The sequence below is a fragment of the Pithys albifrons genome, chromosome 16 (genome assembly GCF_047495875.1).
Source record: "Pithys albifrons albifrons isolate INPA30051 chromosome 16, PitAlb_v1, whole genome shotgun sequence".
Taxonomy (NCBI): Eukaryota; Metazoa; Chordata; class Aves; order Passeriformes; family Thamnophilidae; genus Pithys; species Pithys albifrons.
The window spans coordinates 17,117,944-17,137,556 of record NC_092473.1 but is presented as its reverse complement, the minus strand read 5'-3'; the positions used below and the strand labels follow the sequence as shown (position 1 = coordinate 17,137,556).

The 19,613-nt window shown below is 51.0% G+C and overlaps 2 protein-coding genes and 1 long non-coding RNA gene across 8 annotated transcripts in view; 2 read left to right on the top strand and 1 right to left on the bottom strand.

Annotated features, from left to right (window-relative positions):
* Window positions 1–35: 35 nt before the first annotated feature.
* NSMCE1 (NSE1 homolog, SMC5-SMC6 complex component) lies at window positions 36–8,274 on the top strand. Of its 5 annotated transcripts, none has more exons than XM_071570787.1 (9): window positions 36–91; window positions 2,557–2,626; window positions 2,722–2,855; window positions 3,489–3,610; window positions 4,475–4,552; window positions 5,492–5,638; window positions 6,553–6,669; window positions 7,516–7,636; window positions 8,081–8,274. In XM_071570787.1, exons 3-9 carry the CDS (start codon window positions 2,738–2,740, stop codon window positions 8,110–8,112), a joined length of 735 nt encoding a protein of 244 aa, XP_071426888.1. In that variant the 5' UTR covers window positions 36–91; window positions 2,557–2,626; window positions 2,722–2,737; the 3' UTR covers window positions 8,113–8,274. The 5 variants fall into 5 exon arrangements, with proteins under 5 accessions (XP_071426888.1, XP_071426889.1, XP_071426891.1 ...); XM_071570788.1 differs by having other exon boundaries at window positions 2,706–2,855; XM_071570789.1 differs by lacking the exon at window positions 36–91 and adding an exon at window positions 2,106–2,476.
* A 395-nt stretch (window positions 8,275–8,669) lies between these two features.
* KDM8 (lysine demethylase 8) lies at window positions 8,670–15,234 on the bottom strand. The gene is made up of 7 exons (XM_071570786.1): window positions 14,712–15,234; window positions 13,860–14,029; window positions 12,459–12,591; window positions 11,508–11,549; window positions 10,599–10,748; window positions 9,064–9,156; window positions 8,670–8,970 (listed from the first exon to the last, which is right to left on the bottom strand). Exons 1-7 carry the CDS (start codon window positions 15,207–15,209, stop codon window positions 8,806–8,808), a joined length of 1,251 nt encoding a protein of 416 aa, XP_071426887.1. The 5' UTR covers window positions 15,210–15,234; the 3' UTR covers window positions 8,670–8,805.
* The window catches only part of LOC139679249 (uncharacterized), a 121,027-nt gene continuing 116,070 nt past the window's right edge, over window positions 14,657–19,613 (top strand). For both annotated transcript variants that reach the window (XR_011699168.1, XR_011699167.1), the window contains exon 1: window positions 14,657–15,108. This is a non-coding gene — a long non-coding RNA (uncharacterized lncRNA). The remainder of the gene's footprint in view (window positions 15,109–19,613) is intronic.

The following is a 19,613-nucleotide window of genomic DNA, read 5'->3' as shown; positions in this document are numbered from 1 at the left end:
GCGGGGCCGGATCGGGGCGGGCTCGGCGCGGGGGGCGGGGCCATCGTTGTCAGGCGCACTCAGAGATCGCCGAGCTGTCGAGCAGAGGCAGGTGTGTGCGAGGAGCGGCCGCGGGCGGGGGGGACGCGGGCGGGGCCTGAGCGGGGGTCTGTTGGTCGGTCCGTCCGTCCGTCCTTCCGTCCTTTCTTCCTTCTGTCCGTCCATCCGTCGGGCCGTCGGTCTCTCGGGCCGTTGCCTCCGTGCGCTGCGGCGGACCCGGAGCCGAGCGGGCGGCGAAGCAGCGGGGCCGGAGCTGGGCCAGAGGCCGCCGGGCGGGCGGTGCAGCGGTCAGGGAGTTTCCTAAGCTGCCTTTTGGCCGTTCTGGCGTTCTTGGGGACGGGCAGAGGAGGATTTGCTGTCCGAAGGCCCCTGCGCTCTGGTTGCCTGTGCTCTGACTGAGCTGTGCGGGGAGCAGGAGCCGCCACCGCGGAGCTGCGTGGCCCTCACAGCCCACACGGAGCTGCGTCCCGCACACACCACATGGAGCTGCATCCCGCACACACCACATGGAGCTGCATCCCGCACAGCCCACATGGAGCTGCATCCCGCACAGCCCACACGGAGCTGCATCCCGCACAGCCCACACGGAGCTGCATCCCGCACACACCACATGGAGCTGCATCCCGCACACACCACATGGAGCTGCATCCCGCACACACCACACGGAGCTGCATCCCGCACACACACACCCCCCACATGGAGCTGCATCCCGCACACACACACAGCCCACACGGAGCTGCATCCCGCACACACACACAGCCCACACGGAGCTGCATCCCGCACACACACACAGCCCACACGGAGCTGCATCCCGCACACACACACAGCCCACACGGAGCTGCATCCCGCACACACACACACCCCACACGGAGCTGCATCCCGCACACACACACAGCCCACATGGAGCTGCATCCCGCACACACACACAGCCCACACGGAGCTGCATCCCGCACACACACAGCCCACACGGAGCTGCATCCCGCACACACACAGCCCACACGGAGCTGCATCCCGCACACACCACATGGAGCTGCATCCCGCACACACACAGCCCACACGGAGCTGCATCCCGCACACCCCACACGGAGCTGCATCCCGCACAGCCCACACGGAGCTGCGTCCCGCACACACACACCCCACACGGAGCTGCGTCCCGCACACACACACACAGCCCACACGGAGCTGCATCCCGCACACACACACACAGCCCACACGGAGCTGCATCCCGCACAGCCCACATGGAGCTGCATCCCGCACACACAGCCCACACGGAGCTGCATCCCGCACACACACACACAGCCCACACGGAGCTGCATCCCGCACACACCACATGGAGCTGCATCCCGCACACACACAGCCCACACGGAGCTGCATCCCGCACACACCACATGGAGCTGCATCCCGCACACACCACACGGAGCTGCATCCCGCACACACACACCCCCCACATGGAGCTGCATCCCGCACACACACACAGCCCACACGGAGCTGCATCCCGCACACACACACAGCCCACACGGAGCTGCATCCCGCACACACACACAGCCCACACGGAGCTGCATCCCGCACACACACACAGCCCACACGGAGCTGCATCCCGCACACACACACACCCCACACGGAGCTGCATCCCGCACACACACACAGCCCACATGGAGCTGCATCCCGCACACACACACAGCCCACACGGAGCTGCATCCCGCACACACACAGCCCACACGGAGCTGCATCCCGCACACACCACATGGAGCTGCATCCCGCACACACACAGCCCACATGGAGCTGCATCCCGCACAGCCCACACGGAGCTGCATCCCGCACACACACACACACCCCACACGGAGCTGCATCCCGCACACCCCACACGGAGCTGCATCCCGCACACCCCACACGGAGCTGCATCCCGCACACACACACACACCCCACGTGGAGCTGCATCCCGCACACACACACACACAGCCCACACGGAGCTGCATCCCGCACACCCCACACGGAGCTGCATCCCGCACACACAGCCCGTAGGGATCCGCACACGGTGCTGTGTTTGTCAGACAACACTTAATTGCAGGTTTGGGGCTATGAGACTGTTGTAAGCGCCTTACGAGGAGGTAACGGCCCCCGGAGCGCTGGGACCGCCTCTGTAACCACCTTTGTACCGGTCAAACCGGCCCGACTCACTTAGTTCGGGAACAAGCTGTGCAGCTTCCATGAAAACACCGTATGTGGAAGATCAGCGTTCAGAGAGAGGTTCAGCGACCCCCGGTGCCCAGAGATGCCCTGGAAGCCCTTCTGAGGCTGCACAGACTCAGTACTGCAACACCTTGAGCCAAGTGTTCGCCTCGGGCAGGAGTCACTGCCCTGCCCACCCAGCGCTGCAACAGAGCAGTGCCTGCCTCTTAGTGCCGTGTTGGTTGGTGTTCAGGAGCTGCATTCCTGGGTGAGTGACTGTAGCACGATGCCTGCCTTGTTCTAGTCTGTGGTTAAATTCGTTGGACTTTCTCTTTTGCCCCGTTCCAGAACCTCAGAGCTGGTCACTGTCTGCATTCGGAGGACGACCCGAGGATCTGCTTTTTTGCCCGCATTCAGTGTAAGAGAGTTTAATTGAAATCTTATGTAAACTTGGACTCTTTATTCCTAATTTGCATGAGGATGTGCATTAATTGCAGCTCACCCCTCCTGCAGCCTGGTGGGACACTCGATGGCGGCTCCAATGACCGACGCTCACCGGCGGTTCCTGCAGGTTCTGATGTCTAAGGGGATAACAGAAGCATCAGAGGCCAGGAAATTACACCACCACTGCTGTGAAACTGATAAAGGTGTGTCTGCCTTGGAGATGGAAGAAATGGGTTTTTTTCTCCTGGTGCAGCTTAAAAATAGTTTGATTTCTGAAAGGCATGCACCAGCTAAAAAAAGGTAAAACACTGTAATGATGTGAGTGTCCTCTCTCTTCCTGAAGGATAAAATAACAGCAGTGAGTAAATTAACTTCTAATCACATTCATATGTACCACCTTTTATTTTAGCAGAGTTGTTTTCTGGTTACTTGATCACTTACATGCCATTAATTTGTGAAACGGAACACCCAGAAAGGAGGAATCACTTGAGTGTAAAGGAAAGCAAGCCAGTGTATTGTTGTGTTCTGAATAGTAATTTTTCCTGGTCATGTCTTACTGCAATTCAGCTTAGTTCAAGTCACTGTAATTACTGGATTAGTCCTGTGGGCACTAATGCTAGGCAGAATGTCTGAACTCTCTCTCAACCAACTTCCAAGGAGCTGAGCAATCTCTGGAGGCTGGGAGACAGCAGCACAATGAAATTACACACCTGCTGAATAGAACAGCCCTGTTTGATTTTGCCTCGTGGAGTTTTAGTGCTTCTACCTGTTCACAGACAAAGATCTGCCTGATGTGCAGTTGTTTAACTTTTCTGTGCTTTTCTCATCATTTTCAGTGTACTATGCAAAGGATAAACTGGATGATTTCATCAGCACCATCAACAGGCACCTGCAGCCTCTGTTCATGCAGATCCGGAAAGGAATGTCAGAAGAGGATGGGAGGCCATACTATGCTGTAGTAGGTACCTGCTGTGCTGTGTTTGTGTGAGTGACTGCAGCTGCAGGGGCTGCTGGTGGGACAGGGAAGGGAGAGGATAAACTGCCACAGCTCCAGTGTGTGGGAATGGGACATGGCAGCAAGGACCACAGCAGTGTTGGACTTGCTTAACACAAACATTTTTTAAGTGCTGAAGTGAAATTCCTTTTCCACAGGAGACTTTCTTTCTTGAGACAGATTTTTAAAGTAGAAAACAGAGCCCTCCAACATTAGTTTTCTTTTTCTCCTACTCAAAAAATCAACCTCACATGAGAGTTGCTGAGGAGCAGCCTATAAGCAGTTTCTCCAGATGCCTTGCCATGCATGTGCCAGAGAGGGAAGGTTATGTAGCAATTACAGAAGACCATACAGGAGCTATTCCAACACTGGCTGCTGCTTTTAACCTTTCGGGGTCATTTTGCCAGTTAAGTTGAGCTAATAGTGGTAGTAACATGTGCAGTGAGAGTAGGAAACATCAGCAATTGTTTCTCAGAGTGAAAAAGAAGTGACAGATAACAGTTTGTGCTGCTGTCCAGCACTGTGCCTGGTGTGACGTGTCAGCTCTGCTGCAGCCTCTGTGTCCCTCGGGGGGGTTTGGGTGGTTGAAGGGCTTCACCTGGGCTGAGGCAGCTGTGGAGAACATCTGCCTGGAATCAAGGGTTGTAAAGAAAGGTCTGAGTACCACTGAGTGCCCTTCAAGGACCAGCCTCTTTCATGCCCTTTACAGAACTGATGTTTCTGTTAATTTCAAGTTGATGTATTCTTTACCTGGGAGGGCCTTTTGCCTCAGAGGACCCAGTATAAAGCTACAATGGCCCTTTGATTTCAGTTTCTTTCCTTTTGTAGGTGAATTTGGCAGAAACTGAAGTAACTAAAATGGCATCTGACTATACAGAAATTGAATTAGAGTTGTTTAGAAAAACAGTAAGTATGTTAATTATCACTTAGTAAATCACATTGTTTGAGAAGGTAGCATCTTAAAATGAATGGAAACAGAAATGAATGGAGATGTGGTTCTGGAACTAGTTGCCATTTTACCTGTTTGTCCCAGATTGAATGGGGTTACCAGGGATGAAAGTATGTGCTAGTAATGATTCCCTGTTGGAATCTGTTATGAGTAAGGCAAAACCAGCACTGGGAAAGTGCTTCTTGGCATTAGGGATTCAACACACACATGCTTTTAGTTACACAAACACCTTTCTTCAGGATTTTCAGTTGTGATTGCTGTTTTTCACTGGCTTTAGTAGTTTAGTAATATACAGTAGATTTTAATGCTAATAACATACAAATAGGATTTGCTGATTACCCACATTTGTCTGTTGTTACTGCTTAGCCAGTTAATTCTGTATTAATAAACAAGTCAGAGTGCTGCTTTTCAAACAAGAAAATACACCCTTGAGATTTTTTTTAAGTTCCAAATACATCTGTTTGGCTAAGATTCCAGGATATTTAGTGTTTAATTTCTTACCAAAAACCATTAATGACAGTTGTGATCATAGCTGTGTATCTTGGATATTTTAGTGAATTGTTCTCACAGTGTCTTGGACTTTGAGCACTTAATTTTTCCAGCCACTGGATTTCTAAATTACTTTTTTTTGCACACTCATTACATTTTTTTGTGTAAACTGGAAAGAGAGGTGCACTTACTGTTCTGTGACACCTGCAGAAGTCTAATCTCCATGGATAGCACCCAGAGGTTTCCCTGCCCTGCCCCACACAGCCAGGTCAGCACTGCAGGGGTTGTGTTGTCAAGGCCCCTGTCACTGCTGCATGGCCTCTGTGCAGCAGGAATGTTCCCAGTGACTCTATGGCATGTCTGATTGCAGGGGTTTTAATACTTGGTGGTAATGTTTCTTTCTGTAGATGGACCTCATAATTTTATCAGAAAATGGCTTTGCCTCATCTACAGATATTTTAAACTTAGCTGACAAACTTAGGACAAAGAAAATGAAGAAGAAGGAAGCAGAACAAGTGCTGAAAGTTTTTGTGGAGGATAAGTGGCTCTCTGAGGTAACTGCTTTCAAGTGTTAATACTTCAATAGGGCCAGCTACCATGTTCTTAAGTATGATGGGTGAAACTGGAGCTGTTCTTTAATGAATGATGGCAAAAATGGTTTTATGGGGCCTATGTTTATTGCTGCTCTGGTGATTTTTGCAGAAAAGGAAGTAGATTTAAAGGGAAAAAGTCCTTGAGTGGGTGTGTACAGGACCACGTGGTTTGTTTCCTGTACCTGAGCCAGGTTGGTTCACATGTCCTGCCCTACACGATGACACACACACCCTTCAGTCTGGAACGAGAGCTGGGGAAGCTCTGCAGGGTGATCAGTGCTCTTGGGTACACTTGGAATTTCCTGAAAAGTGGTGAGGCCAAACATGTTAAAAACTCCTGTCCAGGAACATGTGGGCCACTGTACACATGGTCACATGTCCTGTCCTTCGTGAGGAAGTTGAGATGGGCTCACCATGTTAACACTGCAGTTGCTTGCCAAGTGAGACCTCAGTCCTTTCTCTGCTGGAGTCATCGTGTCATAGATCTCCAACCTGCTGCCACACAGTTACTTACACGTTATTTAGCAGAGATTTCCAAAGATACCTCAAGCAGTAAATGCCTAATTTTGTTGAAAGCTGTGAGAATTTTGTCTGATATGCAAATGGAGGGTCCCAAAGCTGCATGCCTGTGTTAAGGAGAGCATGCTGGCTCATCAGTACTTTGCAAGGACTAGATGTTTGTTAAAGATGTGGGATCTTAAATGAGTTTTGCTACTTTGAAAGTGTTTTGGCTTTGCACTGTACCAGTATCTGCATGATAGTTTATGATGGCAGAAAAAAGTGCCTGTCAAATGCTTGCTAGCAGGGGGTTAACAAAGTCAAAAAAGGTCAAAGGAATTAAAAGAAATTCCCTGTCTTGACACTTATTTCCTTAGAAAAATGGAGAATATACTCTGCATACTCGCTGCATAATTGAAATGGAACAGTACATTCTCAGCAACTACCAGGATGTGGCAAGGAAATGTAACATCTGTCACAGCCTCGCTGTCCAGGTAATGTCTGTTTATCACCTCAGCTGACAGTCCTGGTCACAGCTGAGGTTTGTGATGCTTCCCCTTGAGTATCAGCGTGTATTAAAAATCCTGGTTTTGTAATCTGGTCATGGTACTCATGTATATAAAAAAAAAAGCTTTTTTTTCTTTGTAGACATTTTATCTTCTATATTTAGAAAGAAATTGTCTTGGAGCAGTGTCTCCAAGCTTACCTGGGGAAAGTGCACTCACCCAATGGCAAACATGGTGTGCTGTCTGGCTTTCCAAACCAGCAGGCCTGATGGTGAAACAAGCCTGGCAGTGATGTGTTAGCAATCTCTTTGGGTCTTACCAATAGCAGTCTTCACGTGACACAGGTTCATTCTGGGGGTTCCTGGGGTTTGGGTTCAGGAATTACTTGTGTTTGGACCCCAGAATGAACATGAGTGCTCTGTAGAGCACAGTAAAACACTGTGTTTTCATAACTGGGATGTTACCAGTTTAGGCTTGGCTTACAAGTTAAAACCTGGATTTCTGTTCCAGAATTGCTTTCTCTTGCTCTATGAGCCTGCATCTTCTCATCTGCCCAACTAAAATGATTCCATGTTACTTTTCCCCAGTTGGTCTCCTTTATCACATTGAAATTGTTGTCCTTAAATTTTGTCCATATATGGAAATACTATTTCCTAGTTTCCAGAAAAATACCCTTATTTACCAGCTTAGACTGTTGAGTATCTACCACCTGTACTGTGGGAACCAGTCTTTGGAATAAAGCCTTGCATATCTGCTGCCCTTTGTAACAACCTTCTCTTAAACTGAAGGACAGGTTAGGAAGATTTTTTTTTAATCAACACTCTTGGATTGCAGAGCCAAGTATGTGAATCCTGTGGAATTGCAATGCATTTACCTTGTGTCAGAAAGTACTTCAAAGCTCAGACTGAACCCCGCTGTCCACAGTGTAATGAATTATGGTCTTGTGACATCCCAGGTACTAAGCAATCTATTTTTTAAAAAATGAAATGTAATAATACTAGGGAATGGGATATGATGTTTAATGGCAGTGCCTGTATTATTTACAGCTCTGAGTATCAGTTATTTCTGACTCCAGCTGTACGTTTCAGCCACTAAACCACACACATGGGCAGCACTGAGCCCTCACAGTGTGCTGCAGGTGCACAGCAGACCCTCTGCATGTTGTTTGTAACTACCTAAGGTGGGTGGTGGTGGGAATAGGGGACACACACAACCCAGGACACTAAAAACTTAGGGAAATACTGAGCTTGTAAGATCTCTTGGGAATTCCTCTGTTTCTCTAGGGAAACTGGACATTGTGACAGCAACACAGGAATATACAAAGCATTTTAAAAATCAGGAGGTCATACAGTATTATTTTTCTCTGTGTGTCATCCATTCACCTTCATTTTCTTTACAGGTGTAAGTCGGATGAACTCCCAGTCGCCGTAGAGCTCCATTCTCAGCCCTGATGCAGCAGAGCTTGCTGTTGGTGACAGCTGTTCCCTCCACCTCGGGTAGAAGAGCCAGACTGCTGTATTCATTAGTAACAGTGGCCAGTGTACTTACTTTCTGAAGTTCCAAGAATCTTATAATAAAACTATCCTTGACCTTCCTGTTCTCCTTCACAGTAATGCCTGCATGGCTTTCTTGGAGGCTGTTTTGTGTTCCCCTGGCCCCTTCTGGCTACTGCAAAAATTAACTCTGACCTGGCTGGAACCAGGATACATGAGTAACTTCTTCCATGCAAGAGACTGGTACCTTGCTTTGTGTTAGCTTTATTTTATAACGTAGAGAACTTCCAGGTAGCACCATCTCTCTAGCCAAGTCCAGGGTTAGTGCTATTAAATCCAATCAGAAGATAACACTCACCTGGTGTTGCAAACAGAGGCTGAGCCCTAGCACTGCCCAGACACAGCTGCTTCCAAGGGACATGCATGCCCAGGACACTGACCTAATACACGCTCTTCATAAGGAGTTATTAGAAACATCTACAGAAGTCAAGTGACTGCAGCAGCATCTTTTTATTTACCATCCTGATTCCTTCTTTTAAGCTTTAGCAAGAGATTGTTGGTTTTTTGTTTTGTTCCACCTCTAACCTCTCATGAGAAGTCCCCTGCCAACGCTGCAGGTGATGTTTCAGAGCTACGACCACCAGAAACTGACAGAGAAGCTGAGCTCAAGTGATTGCACGTAGTGCCAGTATTTAACTGGAATGAACAGAATCTGTCCAGGCGTCAGAATGCAGGACTGAAATGCAGCCTTTGTGAAATTGGGAAACTTGACCAAGTCGGGATCTTCTACATCAACCTATTAAAAAAAATCATTAGTAAAATGTCTTTACTCAAATACAATTTGATAAGGTAGCACGAGTGATACTAAAATTTCAGGCCAACTATTTACCTGACTAGTGTTGTGAAGAATTTGGCTTTCATGTGGGTACAGGTTTTCTGAATCTTGTGGTGAATACAGACGGATATACTTTCTTCCTAATACCTGTATATAGTAAAATAAATGTTTTTCATTAAGTGGTGCATTACTGGAAGCTGTGGCCCATACCTGGCAATTAACAGTAAAATATACCTAATTATGAGGAAAATCATCTCTGTTAGTAACAGACATTGCTATAATAAAAAGATAAATCAAGTTATTGAAATTCAAGTGCCTGTTCTTTGAGTGGATAAGAATTTGAAATACCTTTAGAAAGGAAATGCCTTTAACCAAATTACTTTCAGTTCAAATTTTAAGGCACCAAATTTATACATTGTTATCTGGGCTCTACATAGCTAGAAATAAGTAGAACTGAGAATAAACAGGTTGAATCTTCATTGTAGTTCCCATCATCAGAGGTACCTGCAGTGACTGCCAAACTTTCATATGCTCCTAAAACTCTTACTTCTGTGTCATCATTAAACCAGTCCTTTCACTGGAGTGCTGAAATGCAAATTTGAAAGCCAAGTGGCCTGGCTGCCCTGAACACCACACGAAGTGCCAGTTGTCAGTGCCCAGACATGGCAGGATGAATGAGTCAAAGATAACTCCTGCACTGATACCAGTGGAACAGAAGGCTTAGGGTAAAGGTTGATGCTGCTTGTGCCAGGATTACAGATCTCCTCAAGGGCTAGGCATGATTGTGCTTGTTTGAACAGGTAACTCAGTACTCTAACCACAGTACTGTGGACTGGTGTTATGCTATCTAACCATTCCCAAGCAAACTGCATTTCCTCTATCTAAACAACCCTTCCCTTCCCTTCCCTTCCCACACAGCAGCACAGGATTTCCTGAAATCTTACCAACACCCAAGCTGCCATGCTGAATATTCAGTTTGTTGCTTCAAGGACAGCACATAAGTGTGTTCTACAAGCTGGACAACAACCAATACACTCCTGCCCTGTCCTACTCTTCGCTGTCACTGGCTGAACTACTAGAGCAGGGATCTGAGTAACTTCGGCTGTACATGTGTTTTTGGAATGCCTTCCATACCCTAAGGGGATTATGGATATTAATTAGCTCTCTAAAGACCCCAGTGTTACGTGGTATTTTTGGTCATGTATGGAAGGGACAAAAATGCTGGTTATTGCTCCAATAGCACGTTTTCTGAATACCTGAACTTTTTCAGGGACTTCACCAGCTGTTAACAGCTCCTTCCTTCCCCTGCCTCACTGGGTTAATATACATTACAAGGTGGCAGGCACCAGTTACTGGGCAACAGCCTGCATACCTGCAAACTGGTCTCCTCATTACTGGAAATACTATGATCGTGGCAGCAGGCACCACCCCAGCCAGCAGGGATCACTGCACTTTGTTACTTGTACTCGTGCCTCTGTAGGTTCTCTACCCTTCAATTATTCTTCAAGTTGTCTGCTCCCATTGTCTCTAACACATACCATAAGTATTTTTTCTAAGTATTGCATTAGTGGCATGTGTAGAGTACATACCTGGGCTAAAAAATTTTGCTGGGGATCCTGATGAAGAGGTGAGATTGTGCCTCCTGGACCAAACCAAGCATTAATGGTTATGTCATCTTCTTCCCCTTCCCCCAAGCAGCAGTAGTCAGGGATACTGATATCTTCTTTCAGCTCTGGGATCTGCTTCCATAAAGAAACAGACATTAAAAAGGATACATGCTGACTCACCAAATGTATGTAATTCATAGAACAGATGGACAAGGCTTGACACAAAACAAATGACCTGCTTCTCCAGGAAGGGCAGGACAGAAGTAGCTGACCTGCTGGGAATCTACAGGAAATGTTCTCATACTTTCTGTTCTAGTGAGCAGACTCAGTTGGAAGGAGAGGTGGGAGAAAGAATTGGGTTTCTCATTCTTCAGACTCTTTGCTTTAGCAGAAACCAGAGACACCCACAAGAGTAAGTAGGTTTGTTGTTCATGGAAAAGGAACAGCTGATCTTTTTATATGCTGTGCTTGCTTCTCCATGAGATTCCTTTTTTTATGTCTCCCACCTACCTAAATTCTGGTAAACTGGAATGACATTTCAGATTATGGTGAATGTTTAAGACTGTTTCCTGTCCAAATCTCTCCCCTGACTTTATTATAGTCTTCGGGGAATTGCTGGTTTCTGGGTGATATCCCTGTAAGTATATGCTACATTGTACTGAAACAGCACTAGGATTGCATCTCTGCATCCCTAGAGGGTTTTGTTTCCATGTTTTTCAGGCAAATGGAACAAACCTCTACCTCTGTTCCTTCAAATCATGGGAATAGAAACTTAGTATTACTGTGAAACCTTCACATGCCCTTCAATCTAGTACAGTTGACTTCCTCAGAGACAATTTGTGCTACAAAGGGAACAATTCATCATAGGAAGATAAAAACATTCAGTTTTACCTGATCAAAAAGCTGGTGCTGGGCAAGGTATCCTACACTGTTCTGAAACGACAGCAAAGAAAGACAAAACACATAGTGACATACAGTGTAAGACTTTTCAGTCAGTTAATTTACTTACAGGAGACTAGAATTTACCTATAGGTAACATCCACTTTCAATACCCTATTCAGAGTACCAGAACTGTTTCAACTGTATAAGGGGTCTTCTGAAATAGCAAATTACAGCTCCACTGAAATTAATTATTAGAGTGTAGATGTGTCTCCATAATCAATAAGCCATATAGCTCAAGTTCCTGGAGAAAGCTGAGCTATAACCCCAGGGAGTCTCAACAGCTCTCAGTCCCGTGACAATGTGCTGCATCTTTATAGCCAGATGCTGCTGGCACACAGACCAGTTCTCCTTCACTCCCTGGAGCCACCTCCATACTCCAGTCCAGGCTGCACCACAGACCAGTTTGCTATGGCACATGCTCCTGCCTGCTAGAAGGCCAGGAAACAGAAATGCGGGGTTTGGATTCACAGCTGTGAAAGCAAAAGGACATTCCAATTGCTAATTGACTTTTTATTTTTCTGCCTTGTGGCATGTGAATTTGGATCTTGATCCAAGATCTCACTAAGCACTTTAATGACAGAGAGGAACAAAACAGCTGGCTGAGGATCCCTTAGCCTTAGACTCCACCAATCAGGCTTTTGCTGTAGAACGTATGTATTTATTTGTCAAATTCCAGCAGCTGTACATTTGATTATATGTAAAAATCAAACCTAGCTATTGTTGCAGTAACTATTTCTAGCTTCAGATCTTGAAAATCTGTCATGCCTTTCAATTCAGAGTTGTGCTTATGGTACACCCTCTCCCTGACGGCACCTCTGAGTATGTTTGTTGGAAGAAGAGCTGTTGTCTGTACCGGTACCATGCTGTGCTTGGAGATGAAACAAAGGGAGTGTAACGCACCTCCTCCAGGATATACTGGCTGATGAAGTCACTGACAGTCATGAGCTGCTGAGACCATTCTTCATCTGTGTAGCGGGCACCCAACTCCACGGGGACTGTGCGGCACCCTGCGACTTGACAAAAATAGTCCACGCTGAAACAAAGAACGGTCCGTATCTTGGATACAGCCCTTCTTACTGATTTTGAATGTCAGGCAATATATCCAGATCGTCTTGGAGGGCAATAAAATTCTACTAACCCCAAGTTTCTTCTCTCTAAACCCAAACAACCAGAGACAAAAGACAGCAGACAGAGAAGCAGGCAGGTTTGCGTGTACATTATCCCACAACAGTCTATTTTAGTTTGGTTTAAAGCCTTCTGTACCTCAGTTAACTGTTGTTTCCTTAGGAGCTAAAGAGGTTTAAGCTGTTAGTCTCTCTTGGTGAGGGAAGACCAATCTTTTTGCTGCCTGTTGCCACGTTTACTAAATAAAATGTTGTATCTTTTCATCATTAATACTAGATCAACTCTCTGTCAGTGTTAAATTCCGTATACAGGCACCAATAATATCCATCCTGGTTACAGCCAGAGGGATTACTCTGATGGGTGGAATACATCTCTCCATGGACAATGGTATTAACTAAATGGAGAAGTTCATCTTTTGAAGTGTCTAAATTTAACTGGTAGCATGCCTTCCCTCAAAAATAAATAAAACCCCTACAAGATAACAAGCATGTTCACTTAATGTCAATGGTATCCTTGGCTGTTGAACGAAGCAATTGCTCACTCCAAGCACGAGTGGTTTTTTCCCCCTTTTGTAAGGAATCATGAGCTGCACCTCAGAAATACTCTGTGCTCAGTACTGGAAACACGGGTGCCACTGCTTATATTACCCAGGCAGCACAATGCCATTACTCACTCCTGCTTGGTGGTGTCTGAAAACACACAAAACAGCAGTGAACAAACATCAGTGCTTGTGAATGAAAAAGTCAATCATGCTTACTCATGGCTCTTGAATTCACTTTCCATTGCACTAATTATCCAAGGGGTAAAAATCAAAGACCCATTGAACTGTCAGCAGCTCACTGGCACTTTGCAATGTGCACTCCTAGTGAGTGCCCACCTGAGAAACACATGCCACCAGCACTATGCCCTGGGCTCCCGGGATAGCCCCAGGCTGAGCAAAGGGTCCCCTTTGCTCTGGCTCAGTCTGGCACCTGCCTGTGATGCTCTGCATGCTCCAAAGTGCTTCTCTCACCTATGCAGCAACTTCCACAGAGAAGTAGAAAGGTGCTGCTAGCAAAACTCACTGCCCCCAGTGTCCATCCTCTGAAAAGGTCTCTGCTGATCTACTGAGCACCAAGATACCCAAATAGGGAACCGCGTGCCTTTACTTGGACAGGGAAGAAATTTCTTTCTCACCTCCAGTTCTTCATACACGGCCAGTGGTCCATGACGCCCTCCAGAACCACGGGCCGCTGGGGAATGAGGTAGTTGTCTCTGAAGTGCTCCAGCGAAGGGCAGTGCAGGTGTGGAATAGCCTGCTCCGGCTGCACCGCGGGGGGCGGCGGCGGCGGCTCCCGCCGGACCCTCTGGAATGGACGTTCCCCCTCAGCGGACAGTGGGAGTGCCGGGGGCGGGAGGGAGGGAGGGAGGCTCGGGGAGGCACAGCGCGGTGCCGGGGGCGGGAGGGAGGAAGGCTCGGGGAGGCACAGCGCGGTGCCGGGGCGGGAGGGAGGAAGGCTCGGGGAGGCACAGCGCGGTGCCGGGGCGGGAGGGAGGGAGGGAGGGAGGGAGGCTCGGGGAGGCACAGCGCGGTGCCGGGGGCGGGAGGGAGGAAGGCTCGGGGAGGCACAGCGCGGTGCCGGGAGGGAGGAAGGCTCGGGGAGACACAGCGCGGTGCCGGGGCGGGAGGGAGGAAGGCTCGGGGAGGCACAGCGCGGTGCCGGGGCGGGAGGGAGGAAGGCTCGGGGAGGCACAGCGCGGTGCCGGGAGGGAGGAAGGCTCGGGGAGACACAGCGCGGTGCCGGGGCGGGAGGGAGGAAGGCTCGGGGAGGCACAGCGCGGTGCCGGGGCGGGAGGGAGGAAGGCTCGGGGAGGCACAGCGCGGTGCCGGGAGGGAGGAAGGCTCGGGGAGGCACAGCGCGGTGCCGGGGGCGGGAGGGAGGGAGGGAGGAAGGCTCGGGGAGGCACAGCGCGGTGCCGGGGCGGGAGGGAGGAAGGCTCGGGGAGGCACAGCGCGGTGCCGGGGCTGTCCCGCGGCGCGGGCCGTACCTGTGCGCGGGGCCGGTGTCGCGGCGCGCTCCCGCGGGGCAGGCGCGGCTGCAGCGCGCGCACGAGGCGCGCCAGCGCGTGGTCCTGCACGGCCGCGCCGAGCAGCAGCCCCAGGTCGCAGAGGCGCACGGCGCGCGCCAGCGGGCGGCCCGCGGCCACCTCGGCCAGCGCCCCGAACAGGCAGCCGTAGGCGTAGACCTGCCGCCAGCCCTTGCCGACCTCCCGCCACGGCGCGGCGTTCAGCTTCTCCCACGAGTAGTCGCGCAGGACGTCGCTGAGGCGCCCCAGCGCCGCCGCCGCCGCCGCCTCGGGCCGGCCCGACAGGCCGTAGAGCAGAGCGCGGGCGCGCTGCAGCAGTGGCAGGACGCAGCCCTCCACCTCCCCGCTCAGCGACAAGGTCAGCCCCTCCTCGGCGCGGGGCAGCAGCGCCCGCACCTCGGCCCACAGCGTGGGATCGGCGCCCGCGCCCTCAAGACCCTCCGCGCCCTCCGCCGCCATGGCCGCGTCTGCGCCCGGGCCCGCGGGGCGGCGCTGCGGGGCCGGCGTGGGGCGGGGCGGGGCGGGGCGGGGCGGGGCGGGGCGGGGCGGGGCCGGGCAGAGGCGGGGCCGGGCAGGGGCAGGGGCGGGGCCGGGCCGGGGCGGGGCCAAGCCGGGGCAGGGGCGGGGCCGGCGCTGGGCGGGGCGGGGCGGGGCCAAGCCGGGGCAGGGGCGGGGCCGGCGTGGGGGGGGGCGGGGCGGGGCGGGGCGGGGCGGGGCGGGGCCGGGCAGAGGCGGGGCCGGGCAGGGGCAGGGGCGGGGCCAAGCCGGGCCGGGGCTGCCTCTCTCTCGTGCCGCCACAGCTCAGTCCGGGCAGTGCCTGTTGCGCTGATGAGTAGCGGGGCCGCTGGAACTGCGTGTCTGGGCCCGACGTCGCTGTTCGCAGTAAAAGAGCGCGGACGGGGCCCGGGGAATGTGCTCGCTCTGCCCCGCGCGTTCCGCGACCGCGGTGAGGAGGTGGCTGCCTGCCCTCTGGCAGCAGGGGGTGAGTGCGGGAGGACGGGGAGATGCGCCGTTCCCTGCTGGCCTTTTGTGCTGGAGAGAAACGTCCCCGCTTGGGACCCCGAGGAGCCCGAGCGGAGCCCGGCGCGGCCCTGCTCCCGTGTCCTCTCGCTGGCTCAGCTGCTCCGTGTTAATCTGCACTTCAGACGTGCTTTCGGCAAGGAATATGCACCTCAGGCTTCTAACGCGCTGGGCCCGGCATTACTCAGACACAGCTTGCCTTGACAACGTGCCCTGAATATGTTCTCAGGTCTTAATACTTAACTGCAAAGACAAAAATTTTTTACTTAAAATTCAGCACCTGAGGAATGTCTTAACATAGCGAACCAAAGTCTAAACCAACATAAAACAAAGGAGGATTTTGTAACTCATAAGGAATTGTTGCTTGGCCAGCGTTGAAACCTTCAGACTTGATTGTACATTTACAGAAAAAGTTAAAACCGACACTTTTTGTACTGAGACACCAACTCGTCTTTGTCCCATGCTCAGTCACTAGTGGTTTCCAAAAAAAAAAAGGTGTGAGTGCCTCTGTGGCTGCTGCTGGTGGCTGCCCCCCCTCGCCCCAGCTGCCCCCCCTCGCCCCAGCTGCCCCCCCAAACCTCTGCTGACCCCCCCATCGCCCCAGCTGCCCCCCCCAAACCTCTGCTGCTCCCCCCCTCGCCTCTGCTGCCCCCCCAAACCTCTGCTGCCCCCCCCTCGCCCCAGCTGCCCCCCCCAAGCCTCTGCTGATCCCCCCTCGCCCCAGCTGCCCCCCCTCGCCCCAGCTGCCCCCCCAAACCTCTGCTGCCCCCCCTCGCCCCAGCTGCCCCCCCCAAACCTCTGCTGCCCCCCCCTCGCCCCAGCTGCCCCCCCAAACCTCTGCTGATCCCCCCTCGCCCCAGCTGCCCCCCCCAAACCTCTGCTGCCCCCCCCTCGCCCCAGCTGCCCCCCCCAAACCTCTGCTGCCCCCCCCTCGCCCCAGCTGCCCCCCCCAAACCTCTGCTGCCCCCCCCTCGCCCCAGCTGCCCCCCCAAACCTCTGCTGCCCCCCCCTCGCCCCAGCTGCCCCCCCAAACCTCTGCTGCCCCCCCTCGCCTCTGCTGCCCCCCCCTCGCCCCAGCTGCCCCCCCAAACCTCTGCTGCCCCCCCCTCGCCCCAGCTGCCCCCCCCAAACCTCTGCTGCCCCCCCCTCGCCCCAGCTGCCCCCCCAAACCTCTGCTGATCCCCCCTCGCCCCAGCTGCCCCCCCTCGCCTCTGCTGCCCCCCCCTCGCCCCAGCTGCCCCCCCAAACCTCTGCTGCCCCCCCCTCGCCCCAGCTGCCCCCCCCAAACCTCTGCTGATCCCCCCCTCGCCCCAGCTGCCCCCCCAAACCTCTGCTGATCCCCCCTCGCCCCAGCTGCCCCCCCTCGCCTCTGCTGCCCCCCCCTCGCCCCAGCTGCCCCCCCAAACCTCTGCTGCCCCCCCCTCGCCCCAGCTGCCCCCCCCAAACCTCTGCTGCCCCCCCCCTCGCCCCAGCTGCCCCCCCCATGCCTCTGCTGCCCCCCCCCGCCCCACCTGTCCCCCCCACGCCTCTGCTGATCCCCCCTCACCCCAGCTGCCCCCCCCTTGCCCCAGCTGCCCCCCCACGCCTCTGCTGATCCCCCCTCACCCCAGCTGCCCCCCCCTTGCCCCAGCTGCCCCCCCACGCCTCTGCTGATCCCCCCTCGCCCCAGCTGCCCCCCCCTTGCCCCAGCTGCCCCCCCTCGCCCCAGCTGCCCCCCCATGCCCCAGCTGCCCCCCCCATGCCCCAGCTGCCCCCCCATGCCCCAGCTGCCCCCCCCTTGCCCCAGCTGCCCCCCCCCACGCCCCAGCTGCCCCCCCCACGGGTTACTTCTGCTCCCACACTGCAGACTTGGCATTGCTTGTCAGGCTGGCCCATCTATTCCCTGTCTTCTGACTGCCTTTCTCTTGGCACCTTAAATTCCTCCTGTGACAGTGTGATTTCAGCACCTTCATTGAGAATTTTCTCCTCCTTGACTGCCTAATGTTAATATATGCTGCTGGAGGAGAAGGTGTATAACTGGCTAGACCTTGTGTTCAGTATTTATAACTTACAATGCTACCAAGTGTTGCTAATCTCGTGCTTATGGACTGTCCAGTTTTTATTGCCATTTATGTTAACTTTTGTTTATATTTAAGTTGGTTAATACAATTCTCATTAAATAATAGTTTTCCTAGTTTAAATATTAGTAATATTTTCACAAACTGCACTTTGAAGATTAGCGTTTTCTTTCTGGTATTTAAAATAACACCAAGTTCTGAACCCGTAATCTCTGGCACAGCAGTGAGGCATTGAGGCCATGTTGAGCTTTATCAGTTTTACTGTAGGTGAAGAACCACTTGGGAATAGATTTTAGTTTTTGGATGTCCAGGAAGGCTCAGTGTTCCTCTTTGAGTATACATTAAAAGACAATTATTTCTAGTCAGTCAGATTTTGGTACAATGGTTTGAATGCTGATACAGCATCAATAGTCTTGAAAGGGCTGTTTATCTGCTGGGCTAATGAAGACTGGTCTTAAGGTGTGTATTGAGTCTTGTGGTGTGTTTGGCCTTTAGTCTTGGAGGAAAATCCTCTAAAAGCTCATAATATCATGCTGCATCTTAACAACTTGGTTGAAATTATCTTTATTGGGGAAAAACCCAACAGATTTGCAAATGCTGAATCGTGAAGTTTTGCTTTCAGAGCAGTTCACCTTGCAGTAATACATGCTGGTTTTGAAATGCCTGTAAACTGCTGCAGATATTTTGTGTCAGGTGTCTGGCCAACAAAGTGGATGATTTCAGTGCTAGACATTTCCATTTTAAGTCAACAAGAGAGAATTTAATTCCTTCTGCCAAGGAACAAAGATTATTGTCACCTGTGACATAAAAGAGTTCGTGGGTTATGGCACCATCACTGAAGCTTGTGATGTTTTCATCACAAGTAACTTTTTAAAGATTGTGGAAGCCAAACTGCCTTACCTTGCAGAAAGAAATCCCTTCTAAAACACAGAAGAAAAGTTGCTATCAAGATTTTCTCTACAGTTTCCCAGGTTATAGTCAGCAGAGCACTTTTTTCCTCTTTTATATTCTGTGTATTTTTTAAATAAGCTCCAGGCAGCTCACTTTTTCCTAGTGCTGACCTTCAAAAAGAAATTATCTATTTAAAAAACCCCCAAACAAACAGGCACACAATTAAGGGAGATAATAAAGTCTGATAAACCATCTGTATTTCTCTCTTCTGTTTACAGTCATAGATTCCAGGACCCACAGTTGATGTTACCATGTCTGCCACTGGTGGAAAAGTGATTAGTTATGGCAAATATATATATGAAAAAAGCTCTATGTCTTATCTCTCCTTTATCTTAATTTGAAAGAATAGCTGTTTGGCCTATTCAGAATTGAATTTTTATTTTGTAGCAATATTCTCCTCTATAGCACTCTTTTCTCCTTTACTATTTCGAGTTAATGAACAAAGTCCTGTGATTGGTTTTTGGATTTTATTAAAATGACATCAGGATCCATGCTCAGTGATTCACCACTTGAGCCCACAGTAGGACATTTTTACTAGGTGAATCAGTTTTTAAAATGACAGCATCTGCTTGCTTGTACACATTTATTTATGATTCTTCCCCAGGCGAGTATAGCAGGAGTCTGGTGAGTGATAACCAGCTGTTGGAATTAGCAAATAGGGAAAGCAGTTATTTGATCTGTGAAGGAGTGTGAGAGCTGAGACCAGAAGTAATAAAAACTAAACAGATGCCCCAATATATAAACCCAAGTCAGGATGTGTAAATTGCTTACACTGCTGATGGGCAAAATTGTGTCAGATGGGTGGCCTTGTCTGGAGTTTTTATGGAAGATGAAA

Coding starts and splice junctions, on each gene's coding strand:
- KDM8 (XM_071570786.1), bottom strand. CDS start 15,209: ATGGCGGCGGAGGGCGCGGAGGGTCTTGAGGGCGCGGGCGCCGATCCC. Junction 10,749..11,507: donor AGCACCAGCTTTTTGATCAG/GTAAAACTGAAT, acceptor TTATGGAAGCAG/ATCCCAGAGCTGAAAGAAGA. Junction 9,157..10,598: donor AGCAAAATTTTTTAGCCCAG/GTATGTACTCTA, acceptor TACTATATACAG/GTATTAGGAAGAAAGTATAT.
- NSMCE1 (XM_071570787.1), top strand. CDS start 2,738: ATGGCGGCTCCAATGACCGACGCTCACCGGCGGTTCCTGCAGGTTCTG. Junction 6,670..7,515: donor GTCACAGCCTCGCTGTCCAG/GTAATGTCTGTT, acceptor CTTGGATTGCAG/AGCCAAGTATGTGAATCCTG. Junction 7,637..8,080: donor ATGGTCTTGTGACATCCCAG/GTACTAAGCAAT, acceptor TTTTCTTTACAG/GTGTAAGTCGGATGAACTCC.